Genomic DNA, 15536 nt, shown 5'->3' with positions numbered 1-15536 from the left:
GTTTGTTAAGGACAATGCAGTGGACATTTTCCTGAAAGATAACGAAAGATTGTAGGAAGCTATAGTAATTAAAAGTATGGTACTGGCCCGGGAACAGAAAAATGGATTAACAAAACAGTTCCCAAGAAAACAAAACATATCAATGTATGAATATAGTATGTGACAAAGAAGGTATTTGAAATCAATGCAGAAAAACTGGACTATTCAATATATGAAAAAAGAAAATAAAAGGTTAATCTCTATCTCAAAAAAGACACAAAATAAATGCCAGATTAAAAAAAAAACTATTAAATTAGAAGAAAATACAAGATTCATATATTTTTGGCAAGATAGGCACAAAACTCAGAAACCAGTAAGAGACTGAATTTTGAACCTCATCAAGGAAAAAAACAACAAGGGGTCAGATATATGGTGACAGAAGGAGAACTGACTCTGGGGGGTGAAACCACAATGCAATATATAGATGATGTATTACAGAACTGTACGCCTGAAACCTATGTAGTTTTGTTGACCATTGCCACCCCAGTAAAATTTTTTAAAAAAACAAAAACCTCTATATGATAAAAAAAATACACCCTAAACAAAGTCAAAGATGTGCCAAAACTGCAGAAAGAAATGTATTATATGTACAGATAAAGAATTGTGTGTGTGCGTGTGTGTGTACATGTGTACACGTGTATGTTTGTGTGTGAGGTTTTTAATAGAGTAAAATTCTATCCTCCACTGGACCATCAATTGGACGTTTCGGAGATACAAAGCATTAATTTGTTTTTTTCATTCCAAGCATCCTTTATCAGGAAGTAGTAAGATAGACTTCTTTAAAACATAGGCATGAACCAAGAAAGTAGGATCTAATAAACCCTTAATAAATACAGCTGGAAACCCAGGAATGAGGTAAAGACATATCCTAGAATCATGATGAAAAGGAAATCCCAAAACAACTGCTGTATGTCAGAAACAAAACAGAGCAACAAGTCCAGATTACAGAAGAGAAGGTTCCAGAGGGATATATCCAAGAGGGAATGGAAAAATGGATCCAAGAGGGAATGGAAAAATGGAGTGTAATTCTCTTTTACAATTTTCAGGTTAAGTAGAAGTTTTTTTAGCTCCAAAATATAACTTACATAGCATTTGTACATTGTGTAAAGTAGTATTAGTACTGACCACTGAAAGTAGCTGTTGGAGGGGGTGGAAATTTTTAAATGTTCAAAGAAAACTAGGCAATAAGAAAATGGGAGGAGGGAAGGGAAGCAGTAATTAACTCTAGGAAAAACAAAAGGCTGTGAAACCTGTCCATATGGGAAATATGAGGAATGGAAAGACAATTCTTCCATTCTCAGCTACCCTAACAGAATCATATGTCTATAGCTGTTGAAGAGAGAGAGAAAGCAGTGGAGAGATACTATTACAAACATGTTAGAAAACACCAGAAGAAACAGCGAAAATATTTGAAAAGGGGTAGACTACTTTGTTACAAGCAGTTTAACACTGACTTATTAAACTATATGCACATACTTTGATAAAAATAAAAACCAAAAACACATTTAAAAATTCCTATAATCAATAAGACAATCCAAAGGTAAAACGAGCTAATGATATGAATAGGCAAGGTGAAAATGGCTTATATAAGCATATGAAACGATGGCAAACCATGATCAACAATCTAGAGATATAAAGACTAAAATAATGTGCTACCATTGGAAGTTAAAAAAAATGTGGCGTGACTATGGGAAAACGACTACTCTCATACACTGTGGGAGTTTAAACTAATACCACTCTGGAAGAAATATGTGCTAAACTTTGCTATGTATTCCCTTCCCTTTGACAGAGTTCCATTTCTAGCATGCTCTACATAAATATTGACTCATACAAAGACATTCACTACAGCACTTTTCCTATAGATAAGGATTTGGTCAAATAAAATATAGTACCTTGATACTATAAAACACTTTCGTAGTGGTTAAAAAATATGGCAGGGAAAAGATTCCAAAACATTGTTAAATTAAAAAAAAAATTAAATACATAATATACATAATATATGAATATATGTACACACATATAAGGTACATCTGTGTGTGTCTGAAAGAACATACACCAAGCCATTAACCATGAAGGGAGTGGAACTGGGGATACGGAAATGGGCATAGAATAGAGGGGGACTTTATTGTCTGCGTTTTTAATAATCATGCATAACTTTATTAGATGTATCATTTTTTTAAAGTGAAAAACAAATATATGGAAGTTAAACTTTCAGTTTAGTATTCACGAATAGTTCTATTACTAACAACAGAATACTTGATTTATCTATATCCTTTAACACATTTGAGTATCAGTTTCACATACCCTCTAATTGTACTGTTTGTCTCAGAATCTCCAGGGTCCAACGTTTCTTTTAAGAAGTTTATATAATGTATCCAGAGGTCAACACTAAGAGGTATTGCCTGAAGCCCACGCCGATACACCTAAGAAGAAAACAACGAACTGTACTTCAAATATTTAATTATTTCTTAACAGAGAGGCAACACTGTGTTATCCGCTGAACCTTAGAAATACTAATTACTGGAATTTTGTTTAAATAATCTACCATTACCATTTGGGTGGAGGTTGGATAGAACATGGCAATGTTCTGATCCCCACGTGCAGAGTCTTGATCTTCAAAGCGCAGCAGTCCCTGCATTCTGACCGGGTTGTGTGGGCAGGCTTTGGGTTACAGACCATAGGGCACAGACCCATTAGAGCATCAATGACAGCGTCTGACCAAAAATGCAATAAGACGTAGCAAATGTGACTAGTAAACCAACTATATTGTTTGGAAAATGAGAAATAAATGTAAGTGAGAGAAAAGCCCTGCCCTACTTGTTAAGCTGCAGTGTAATACAGAGGCTTGCACTGCAAAGCTTGACAAACGGTAGAGGTTTAACGCACCTGCCAACAAAGAGAGAAAATATTAGCTACAAATGCCACAAGAGTGACAAATGCAAATAAAATACCCTATAAAACTGTTTGACCACAAATCGTAGGTACTGGCAGCCAAAAAAAAAAAAAAAAAAAGAAGAAGAAGTCTTTATTTTGTTATTATTTGGCTTACAGTACCTAACGAAGGTAACTTCATTCAGTGATGTACGCACCTCATCTGACTGTTTAATGTTGTCGTGTCGCTTTTCAAGGTCTGCATACTTTTTCCAGTAACCATAGCAATACGGGTAGTGTATGAAAAATTTGTCAAATGCTTTTCTGGCAGCCATCAAGTGATTCTGATGAAAATAAAACAAGGTGTTTAAACATCTTGGAAGTTTTTCTCACAAAAATATTTATTATTCCTTTCAAATATATTATCTCAGATAAAACAACTGGCAGGTTTAAAAACCACACACACAGCAGCCCTTTTCCCTGCAAATGCAATCTTATCTGAAAAAGAAGAAACTAGATTCTATCAAATAGCAAGGTAACTTTTTATTCAGTAATTTTATATAGACTCATACACACACATGCACAACTGTTACAAACATTAGACTTTAACTCTAATATAGATGTTCCATAACATACAAATGCCGTAAGTTATTTTTTGAAGCTAAAAATGTATATATCCGCTATTCAACTTAATCTGAAAACTATAAAAAAAGCATCTTTAATTACAAAACAATAAGGCCCAGTCTGATATGACTTGACTAATCTGTCCCTTTAGTCCCATTTGAAAAGTTACTAACCTCCTGTTCTACATACTGAAGCAAATATACCCAGCCTGTAAAATCCTGAGGATTATTTTCTACAGTTTTCCAAAATTTTTCATAGTCTGGAGGGAAATTTGCTTCCGTTTCTGTCGCTGGAAGGTCCACAGCATTTGCTATTTCGTTTTCTTCTGTAGTTGCATTCACATTAGGAGATCCAACAGGTGACTGTTCCATTTCCGTAACATTCATAATTTCAGTACTGAAATCAGCAGACTGTTCTACCACTACCTCTGAACTGTTGCCTGGGCTGCCATTACTAGAATTTCTGTACTCCTCCATGTGAGAATTTTGCATAGCTGTTTATTTTATCTTCAGTTAATGATCTGTAGAAACAAAAATAAAGAAAAATATCTTCCAAATGTTTACTGCATCATCAAAACCACTTCTTAAAAACAGTCCTCATTAGCTATTAAAGAAATACATTAATTTGATTCTTGATCTCTCCTATAACTCATAATGAGAAGGTTTATTAGTTTCTATATTATAAATGAAATTCTGCAACATATAAATTTTCCAAAAATCTGCCATTTTATTGTTGGGTGTTTGAGTGAAAAGTAAATAACTAAGGATTTACTTCCTTCATCCATAAAACAAGTGAGGATTGTGACTGCTCTCCTAGGAAGCAAACATATCTGAATTCAATACTTCTTAGCTAGCTAAATTTCTAAAACTCAACGTGTGAATGTTATCTTGCTATCAATCCTGGAAAACAGCAATATCTTTAATATCTGTTTTGAAGGCTAAAGGTAAAATTAACAAAACAAGTTCTAGTCAGAAATATAAATATTTCAGAGGGAAGTTCATTACTTCGCTCAGGATAAAGTTTTAGAAAAGGTTATATTGTTGAAATATATCTATACATTTAAAATAAAATTTAAATCCTAGCAGTTAGGCTTGATTTTATACTAGAACATACAAATTAAGGTTCAAAAAATATTAAAGAGTAATTTGTAAAGTGAATAAATATTATTAAAAACCTATTTTGAAATTTAAAAGAAAAATTTCTTTTTTAATTGGGGAATACTGGGGAACAGTGTGTCTTTCCAGGACCCATCAGCTCCATGTCAAGTCATTTTCAATCTAGTTGTGAAGGGCGCAGCTCACTGGCCCACGTGGGAATCGAACCAGCGATGAGGTGTTAGGAGTACTGCACTCTAACCACTGAGCAAACCAGCCGTCCTCGTTGCAAGTTCGTCCTAAATTCAACTAAACGGATTATCGTATTCCCGGGTATTATTTTGCATACGAATATTGTTATTGATTTCTAGAGTTACACTTTTAACTCATAAATAAAAGAATTAAAAATATTTATATAGATACGGAATTAGTACTGTTCACGTATAATGCACATCCTTATTTTACCCTCACGTATTTGGGCAAAAAAGCTCGCATCATACAGGGCAAAATACGGTACTATATACTATATGCAACACATGCATCTGTAAGGATTTGTAACAAATAAAATAAAATGAAAATGTTGGTTGGTGTTAACAGTTGTTTTCCCTACATAACTGAGCTGATGCTTTCTTCTTCTGGCTTATCTGCAATTATTTATCTGCAGTAATTTAAAAAACAAAAGGAGTTTTGTTTTGACTTTCAAAGAAAAGTCAGCTACAGTATGCCAGTGGTTGGCCGAATACTGTTTTTTTGTGTGTTTTTTTTTGTTTTTAATTTTATGCCTACTTTAAAAATCTGGGTTTCACTATATTCTATACAGAAATTCTCAAACCTAGCTCCACAGGATAGTCACCTAGTAAAAGATACTTTTAAATAAATTATTCCAACATATTCTTCATAATGTGCAATTACTAGTATCAATTTACTTTTAATCAAAAACCAGTAACTTTCAACTAGCAACATAAAATGACAAATGAATAAAAACTAACTATCAAAAATAAAAGGCAACAGTGTGGTATTGAAATAAAGACAAAGGACCAATAGAACAGAATGGAGAGCCCAGAAATAAACTTTAGTGTACAAGGTTAAATTATCTTTGACAAAGGTGCCAAAATCACTCAATGGGGAAAGGGCAGTCTCTAACAAATGGTGTTGGGGAAACTGGATAGTCACATGCAAAAGAATGAAGTTGGACCCTTATTTTACACCTTACAGAAAAATTAACTCAAAATGGATTAAAAACCTAAATGTAAAAGCTGAAACTATAAAACTCTTATAAAACATAGGGGGAAAGCTTCATGACATTGGGCTTGGCAATGATTTCTTGGATATGACACCAAAAGCACAGGCAACAAAAGCAAAAACAGACAAATGGGGCTACATCAAACTTTGAAATTTTTGCACATCAAAGGACACAATCAACAGTGAAAAGGCAACCTACAAAATAGGAAAAAATATCCGCAAATATTGTATCTAATTAGAGGTTAATATCCAGAACATATAAAGAACTCCTAAAACTCAACAAAAAAACCCGATTAAAAAATGGACAAAGGACTAGAATAGACCTTTGATATACAAATGGCCAACAAGCATATGGAAAAATGCTCTACATCACTAATCATCAGAGAAATGCAAATCAAAATCACAAGGAGATACTATGTCATACACATTAGGATTGCTGCTAACAATAACAACAAACAGAAAATATGTTTTGGTCAGGAGGAGGACAAGTTGGAACCCTTGTGCACCGTTGGTGCGATTATAAAATGGTGCAACCACTACAGAAAACAGTATAGAGGTTCCTCAAAAAATTAAAAATAGAACTACCATATGATCCTAAAACCCCACTTCTGGGGAAGTATCCAGATTAACTGAAAGCAGGGTCTCAAAGTGCTATTTGCCAACCCATTTCATAGCAGCACTTATCCTCAGTAGTCAAGAGCAGGAAGCAACTCAAATGTCCACCAACAGATAAACAAAATGTGGTATATACACACAATGATGACATTATGCAAAGTAAAGCAAGCCATTCCCAAAAGGACAAATACTGTGTGATTCTACTTATATGATGTATTTAGAGTAGTCAAATTCGTAGAAACAGAAAGTAGAGTGGTGGTTAGCAGGGACTGGAGAGACGTAGAAAGGGGAGTTGTCTAATAGGTGAGTTGTGTTTAATGGATATAGTTTTAGATTTGTAAAATGAAAAAGTTCTGGAGTCTGTTTCACAACCATGAGAATATACCTAAAACTACTGAACTTTACCTTAACTTAAAAATAGTTAAGGTAAATTTTATGTTTATTGTAGTTTTTACCACAATAAAACAAAAAGGGAAGTAGCTTCATTATAAGTAAATTAAGAAATGTAAAGTACAAAACACTAGGAATTTTCCAGATCTTTCTTTCATTAAGATAAAATATAGTATGGCGAACATTACAAAAAACAAAGAAAAGGTGGGAGCTGAGTCCTACGTCTGTCCCGTAATAGCATGTGATCCTAATTCAGTCTTACTTTTCTCACTTCTAAGTGGAACTAATGATACTTGCATTCTCTGCTTCCCAAGGCTGTTGAGAACAGATGAGATAAAAAGCATGTGAAAGTCTTAAAAACTAAATTCACATAAATGAAAGCATCACTGCACACAAATGAATTTCTTGGAAAGCGTTATCCACACTTAAGCTGTTATACATTAAAATGACATAAGGAAAACAAAATGAACTTCACATTGCATTCAAAATATTTTTGTAGAAGTTTTAAGAGGAAGAAAAAAACTGTTGACTTTGACTTTGAAAAATGGTAGTCAACAGAGTTTATCTGGAGGTATATCTTATTTCTTGTTTCATTTTGTTTTTTCAATTTTAGACATTTTTTGCTGCCTTTCTATTACAGGAGATTTGGATTTAGCTACGATATCAAACGTGTGTACAACGTCCCTCCCACGTGCTCCTAATATAGTTCTATCAGTTTGGATGGTTAAAGCAATATTCAGGTCCACGTTAGTATGCCTCTGTAAACATTTCTGTCATCTTGTATACTATATTTCCTTGCTTCTAGCTCTTTAAATTTTTCCTCATTATTTTCATATGTTTGGTTGTCTTTGAAAATTGACCCCATACCCTTGAAGAGCTGTTATAAAATACCGTCAGAAACAATGGACTCATACTTAGCAATTCCGTCTTCCCTTCTGGAGACATCCTTTTTAAAACCATCAAATCTTCTGCAGCAAATTAGACTGATTTGTCTTGTCTAGATTTATCTGTTCATTTTGATCCACGGAATTCCTTTTACTTACTTCCTGGGATGACTCTCATCTACAACAGCCAAAATATTTTGCTTTCTTGATTTACTCCCTTTTTTAGAGAATCATTTCTATAATTTTCTGGAAAGTGGTATTGAGGGTGAAAAAATTAAGACTTTCCAATTCTAAAATCCTTATAATTCACAGACAGATTGAGTATAAAATTCAAGAATGAAAATATTTTTTCTTAAGAGTTTTTAAGGAAACTATTCACTGTTTCCTAGCATCTAGTGTTACTGTTGAGAAAATCTGATGACATTTTTATTCCTCATCCTCTCTCTATATGAGACCTGTTTTTTTCTCCATGGAAGATTTTAGCTTCTCTCTTCATCCCAGGTGTTCTCAAATTTACAATGATGTTCCTTAACATGAGTGCCATTTATTGTGCAAGGCATTCATTCGGAATGCCTATTTTAATCTAGATATTAATGTCATTCAATTATTATGTTCTGTACTTATTATTTATTTGGTAATTCTCCCTCCTTGGTTTTCTCTTCTACCTCTCTGTTGAACTCACAGTACTCAGGTGCGGGACCTCCTGGATTGATCTTCAACTTTTCTTACCTTTTCCCACATTTTTCCCCATCCCTTTGACTTACGCCTGAGATATCCCTCTTACTGGATTTTTCATATATGAATCAAATTTTTAATTTCCATTTTAAATTCTCTGAACAATCCATTTTATAGTCTCCTATTCCTGTCTCACTGGTGCAGTTATCTCCTGTTATCTCTGTAATTCACTTTAAATTTTCTTCTGTTCTTAGCGCTGTCTCTTCTGAGAGTCTTCTGATTATCTGTTTGGGTCTCTTAAATAGAATGATCTTCAAACTTCTGTTACAGCTGTATGAGACATCACAAAACAAATGGGAAACAAGATAAAGCTTGTGGTCCTCAGCACAGGATGGCATTCTATTGAGGGGGGACCCCATTAAATGTTAGTACTTTACATCATTTCCCTTGGGTTAAGTCTTCCCAAAGAGATGGTTTCAATTTAAAAATATATAAGGAAGGCAATAAGCATTCTGGGAGCAAAGAAGACAAACAGCGCTAGCGATGATCTCACCACTCAATATATAAACTTTTATTCAATTCCCCATTTTCATTAAGGCCCTTCACACCTGCCTAACCTCCTACCAGCTGTGCCGAAAATCCCATGGTTCCACCCCCTTCAAATAATAAACATCCAGTTTTTGCTGGCTATTCTAGATAATGAAGGAAAATCTAGAGTCTAAACTATGCCAGACTTTCAACCAATCCTCCAATTTTTAGTTCCACTCAGAGGCATTTGGTACCTAAAATTCATGAGCTTTTCTGGGGTTTTGTGGGAGGACCCACCATGTCTCTTATTAACTTCTTTCTCTGCAGGCACAGAGCTGAACACAGAAAAACTAAAACCTAAGTTAATCAGGTAAAACTAGTCCATTCCTAAACGTTAATTCTCATTTGTTGATACCTCTTCTGTTCTTCATCCTTTGGCTTTATACTTTATCCTACTTATTATTTATTTTACTGAAAGGTATATAAATTACTCTATGCTGAACCCCCTTTCATTTAGTATTTTTTAAAATCTCTAATATCATTTCCTTGTGTAATAATATTCATTCAATAGATATTCAGTGAGCAACTTGTGTGTGTCAGACACTATTGTTCCAAGCACTGCACATTAAGCTGTGAAGGCGGGATATAGACATTTAAAAGAAAAAGTAAGTTTATAATACATATATGGGGTACGAAGTGCTAAGAACAAAACAAAAGAGGGGAGGAGGTACTAAGAAAGCCAGTAGATTATCTGGAGGAAGAAAATTCCAGGCAGCAGAAAGAGATAAGTTCTGAGATAAGTGCTTGTTTGGAATGTTCACAGAAATATAGATCAGTAAGGAGGGCAATATGGCTAAATATGCTTACCTATCCCTCAGTTTGGTTGAGTTCTCTCTAAAATTTGGCTTTATCACAATAAACCTCCTCATGTAAATTTTTAAAAAGCTATTTCCTTTGGGTTATATACTCAAAATTCAATATACCAACATGTAGCATAAACGTTAAAATTAAGCACAGCTTTGACCACTAACACTTCTAGAATTTTCTCTTAAAGAAATAATGACTCTACAGGCAATTAGAAGTATTAGACTAACAAAATTGCTGGATAAGAGAAATATATAAAAATAAGAGACATTTCTATAATTAGAAATAATTATTTTCAAAGATCATTTGAAAGCATTAATCATGAACAAGGGTGTTCACTACATTTTTCCATAATAACCATTTGCTGGTACACTGTGCAGTCCAGCCCATATCACTCCTATGAAAATACTAATTTCTCATAATGACCTTGTTGCCACAACCAATGGTTGTAGGCTTTATCCTACTAGATCTCTATTAATCCTCCATTTCCTTTTTAAAATCCCTTATATCGCAAAGAAGTACATCTGTTATGATACCAATCTCCTAATCCCCTCACCTCATTTATAATTTTCCTTCCTCTTTGCTCTCATAGTTTGTATCTCTATTATAGCACTTCTCTGACAGCTGAAATACAGAGCCAGTACCTTTCACTTAGTATCTCTGCTCCTATCAAAGGTCAAACCCCGAACTCTTGACTCTTGGATCACTTCTCCCACCCATCTTCTCAAGATTGTTGCTTCTTAAATTATCTCCACTCTCCCCTTTTTATCAGATTTCTTCTCAGTACCATAAGAATTAGTAGCACCCAAGATTTTGTTCTCAGCTCTCTCCTTTTTGATATACTTGCTTCACTTGGTTTCCAGGTCACACCAAGTACTTGTGTTACTCTTACCCCACTATCACTCCTTCTCCTAAGTTAGTCTCCTGAGAGACTGGCACTCCTCTTCTACGTGACCTTTTAATGTTAGAGTGCCGCAGGACTTAGTCCTTAGTCATCCACCCTTCTCTATATCCATTAACTCCCAATATTACATGGTTTTAAAAACTAATTATTTGCCAACTTTCAAATTTCTAGCTCCAGCCCAGACCTCTTTTCCAAACCCCAGATTCATATATCCAACCGCTATGTGGCATCATCTAAACATATGCAGTCATTTTAAATTATAAAATGCCCCTAAGTGAACTCCTGGTCTCCCCGCAAAACCTGCTCTTATCCATGGCCTTCGCCACCTCTGCTGATAGAAATGCCCTCCTCCTTCCAGTTGCTCAAGCCAAACATCTTGGAGCCATCCTTGACTCCTCTCTCTCTCTCCCAACCAATTTGTTACAAAATCTTTCAAATATACTCCTATCCCACTTCTTACAATCCTTGTTCAAGCCACTCAGATCTCTTCTAGAATACCATTATAGTCTTCTACAACCGGTCGCAGGCCTCCTGCTTTCGCTCCTCTCCCTTTTGCTCCTCTCCACCCCTTCTTCCCTCTCTCCAATCTATTCTCAACGCAGCAGACACTATTCTTTTTAAAACACCAACCAGACAATGCCACTCCACTGCTCCATCTCAGAGTGAAAGCCGATGTCCTGCCAATAGCCCACTGCTCCCTCCCACCACTTACTTCTTTGGTGGCATCTTCTCCTACTCCTACCTTTATCACTCAGCCCCAGCCACACTGACACCTTCCCGCCTCTCTAACAGGCCACACTCCCCAGCTTTAGAGCCTTTGCCCCGGCTGTCCCCTCTACCCAGAGTGATCTTCTCCCAGATATCCACACGACCACTTTCCTCGCCCCCTCCTTTGCTGAAATGTCATCTTCTCAGTAACACCTACCTGGACCATCCTATTTAAAACGTAACTTGCTCCCATCCCCAGCATACATGAGCACCTTTACCTTCCTATACTTTTTTTTTAATCCAAAGAATTTAGTATTCTAACATAGTAAACAATTTACTTACTTAGTATACCTGACATAAGAACCAACCAGCCCATTCTTTTTATTCACACTACTCTTGCTATAGTTTAATCATTATCTACCCACTAGACCAGTATTTTTAAAACTGCACATTACTTCAAATCAGCTTCTCCTTTTTGCAAATGAAAGATAGAAATTTTATCAAAGTTTATGTTGCACACAGTAAAAGTAGAAAGATAGAAATTTTATCAAAGTTTATGCTGCACACAGTAAAAGTATATTGTTTTATGACATTTGTTTCAGTTATATACAATACACATGCAATTCAACTATCAAATGTACACTGTACTGAGTTGCCAGGCACACTGAAGACGCTCATTACTTTTGAAAGAATGAATGACTGAAAGCATGTCACCATGTACTGCTAGGACTTCAATTAGCTATTTGTGATAATGGTAATGGACACTATTTACTGAACAAATGTTTTGTTAAGTGCCATTTTCCCATTTCAAAGGATGGGGAAAACAAAACTGATTAAGACTACAAGGTATGGGCCTTTTCAGTCTCTTCTTTTGCTCGGCCCGCTCGAAACTCTTTGGAGTGTATGTACTTTTTCTCCTAATAATGTCAGTTTGGGCCCTTGAGCTATTCTTTACTGCTCGGGTCCACTTCTATTTCTTTGAAGTGTACTATCTCTTCTAATAAACTACTCTTTCACCACTTAGGGGAAAAAAAAAAAAAAGATTATGAGGTATGATCAAACAATATGGTGAATGTTTAAATTAAAAAAACTTTATTACAGTAAAAGACACATTGCCATTAATCCCCCTCAAAATACTCCCCCTCACTTCAAATACACGTATCCCATCATTCTTGCCACTTTCTGAAGCAGTTCTAGAAGTCCTCTTTTGTGTCTTTAGTTGCACTGTCACGGCTGCCTCAATGTCCTGAATAGATCCAAAATATTTACCTTTCGTGGTCATTTTGACTTTGGGGAAGAGCCAGAAGTCACACAGAGCCAGATACGATGAATAACGTGGATGAGCACACACAGTAAAGTTTTCAGTTGACAGAAATTGCCGTACCACAACCGATGTGTGACATGGAACATTGCCATGAGGGAGGATGATTTATGGCACACTTCAAAACACACCTTCTCTCAACCATAGCTCACATTTGACTGACTGCACCAGACAAGTTGAAACTTGTCACACACTGTTATTAAGGTTCAATGCACCACTTCCCATACTGAAGATCCCTGCCTTTCCGTTGGATGGCACTCGGCAGCAGCATGCACCGTATTTTGTGATCACAAAGGAAAGGCCCTGTGTCACACATCGCTTCTGGTACAGTAATTTCTGTCAAATAAAAACATTACAGTGTGTCCTCATTCACCATTATCTGGCACCGTGCGACTTCTGCTTCTTCCCCAAATTCAAAATGACCATGAAAGGTAAATATTTTGAATCAATTCAGGACATGGAGGCAGCCATGACAACACAACTAAAGACACTCACTGAAAGAGGACTTTCAGAACTGCTTCAGAAAGTGGCAAGAACAATAAGTGTGTTCAAATCGAGAGGGAGTATTTTGAGGGGGATTGATGGCAATGTATCTTTTCCTGTAATAATTTTTTTAAAATTTAAACATTGACCGTATTTTTTGATCATACCTCATAACTAACATGTCCAAGGCTACGTGAGTAGTAAGAAACTGAACCAGGATTCAACTGTATCCTGTCTAACACCAAAACTCTTGCCTATTCTCTACTAACCTCTACAGCCCAGAAACTATTTCTCTTGAGGTTTTGTTTTCCATTTCAGCTTCTGTCAGCTTCAGAGTCTTAGTGTACGCAGTTTCTTCTATGAGGAATGTTCTCTCATCCTTCTACCCCCACCCCCAACAATTCTACTCAGAGCCTTTAAGCTAACTGAAGCCTACGCATTCTTCTGGGCAAAGTTTAAACATCACTTCCTGAAAAGGATTCCCATACCTCCCAAATTAGTTAGGTTTGCCCCAGCGATGCAAACCTAGTGATATATTTTGTTATAAGGTCAATTTATTCAAACATATTAATCCTGCAGTATTCCTCCTCATTGCTATTTACAGAACCCAAAACATTCTTCATGCCTGAGCTTGGCTCATGCTCTTCTCGAAAACTAACCAAACTTTCCTCCTTTAATCAACTAACCAAACCAATCGACGCCTTTTTACTACACTGAATTTTCTTATAAATCATGAGAAGAAAGACCACAAGTATAAAAGGAAACTTGTGAATGTGCAGTACCTAAAAAAAATACAATTCGATAGCATGTATTTAACTTTCAGTTCAGTTATGACATACATTCAACATCTGACTAACAATTCAGCCTGCCATCTTAAAATGTGGAGGATGATTTAAATAATCCATACGTAATTAAAAATGGGAAGTCTCATCTAATACCTTCTTTATGCCTATACAGGTACTCAAAAATCATACCAGTTGATTATTCTTTTCATAAACAGAACAACACAAAAACCTGAAGACATCACTAAGGACTGAAGTCAGAAGTTTGAATAATACAAATCAACTAGCTTTGCAATCTACAAGTTACTCTGTGCCTCATCCACAGATAAACCAATTTTAAGACTCAAGATGTTCAGAAAAGAGACTATCATAACCACCGGAATTAGCAAATGTTTTCAGAGGCTAAGTAGAATGGTCAGAGATTGACCTTTTTAAAGTTTCACATATTAAACACTTATTATGTACCAGAAACTGGAATAGATACATATTTACACTAATGTCTGTATTATCTTCAGGTCTTTGAAGAAAAAAAAAAATCACAATTTGGCTAGAACTGCTCCTTTGTCCTTTGGCTACTTAAAAAAAAAAAAAAATCCTATGCTTTATGCAGAATTATTTGTTAACATACCACAAAAGGTTCTGTTATTTCTCTTGAAACACACACATAACACACACACGTTTTGTCATTTGAGTTATAAAATTATTTTTCTTATTCAACTATAGGTAAGTAAAAACAGTACCAAATACTGTGAAACTAAAAATTTTTTGCTTTTCAAGTCTCACTTCAAATATCTCACACCACCTCCTAATTAGCCATCTTTGGTCAACCCCTAATTACTCTCGAGTTCACAATCTAAGAACGAGTCTTCTTTAGTAGAATTCCTTTTGTTCTCCTTTTTCATGCCAAAAGCTCAACAGTGGAAAAGTTCCAACTCTAGAATGAGGTTATAAGTGGGGGGGAGGGGAGACTATCTGCCAGTAGTTGCCTGTTTTTCTCAATCCACTTACGCTCCCCCAGAGCCCAAAACACTTAAGTTCCAACACGAGCTTCATACTTCCATGTATGAAACTTGCTTTAAGCTTCAACGTTTCCCGCTGCAGAAAAGTTTAAAGTATTTCTGAACAGACAGACGGGATCAGTTGCGAAATAACCTTAAGTCATTAAAGAGAAGGCAACATGAATATCAAACTAAAAAGTAACTGTTTAACAGCATAAAATAATGCGGTATTATAGTACCATCAGTCATGCATTAAGAGCTAAGAGTGGTACTACTTATTAACGTATTGTTTATTAACTTAAACACGTGATTTTACTGCGAGAACAACATTAGCATTGGTTTCTGGCTACAAAAGGTAAACATTATCCTTAAATAGATTTCTTTAAAAGAACCTACTAGGATCTTTAATGTCTGATTTTTCTGCCCCTACCCTATCCTGCCAAAAACTTTGGCTGCTCTTTGGGGTGTAGTGACTCAAAAGTGTGGCTTATGTAGTCAGAACGCAGAACGTGCC

The 15536-nt window shown here is 35.6% G+C and overlaps 1 protein-coding gene across 4 annotated transcripts in view; it reads right to left on the bottom strand.

The window, feature by feature from the left end:
• Positions 1-15536, bottom strand: part of PRPF39 (pre-mRNA processing factor 39) — a 31438-nt gene that overhangs the window by 15321 nt on the left and 581 nt on the right. Inside the window, exons 2-6 of one of the 4 annotated variants that reach the window (XM_074328188.1) lie at positions 3708-4054; positions 3129-3254; positions 2857-2925; positions 2591-2753; positions 2344-2462 (exon numbers count right to left, since the gene is read on the bottom strand). In XM_074328188.1, the coding sequence (XP_074184289.1) occupies positions 2344-2462; positions 2591-2677 (206 nt within the window). In that variant the 5' untranslated portion in view covers positions 2678-2753; positions 2857-2925; positions 3129-3254; positions 3708-4054. Of the gene's footprint in view, positions 1-2343; positions 2463-2590; positions 2926-3128; positions 3257-3707; positions 4055-15536 lie in introns of those variants that run through there. The other 3 variants (XM_074328187.1, XM_019751716.2, XM_019751720.2) reach the window with 3 other exon arrangements.

Source organism: Rhinolophus sinicus, linkage group LG03 (assembly GCF_036562045.2).
Source record: "Rhinolophus sinicus isolate RSC01 linkage group LG03, ASM3656204v1, whole genome shotgun sequence".
NCBI lineage: Eukaryota > Metazoa > Chordata > Mammalia > Chiroptera > Rhinolophidae > Rhinolophus > Rhinolophus sinicus.
This window is presented reverse-complemented; position numbering and strand designations above follow the sequence as displayed.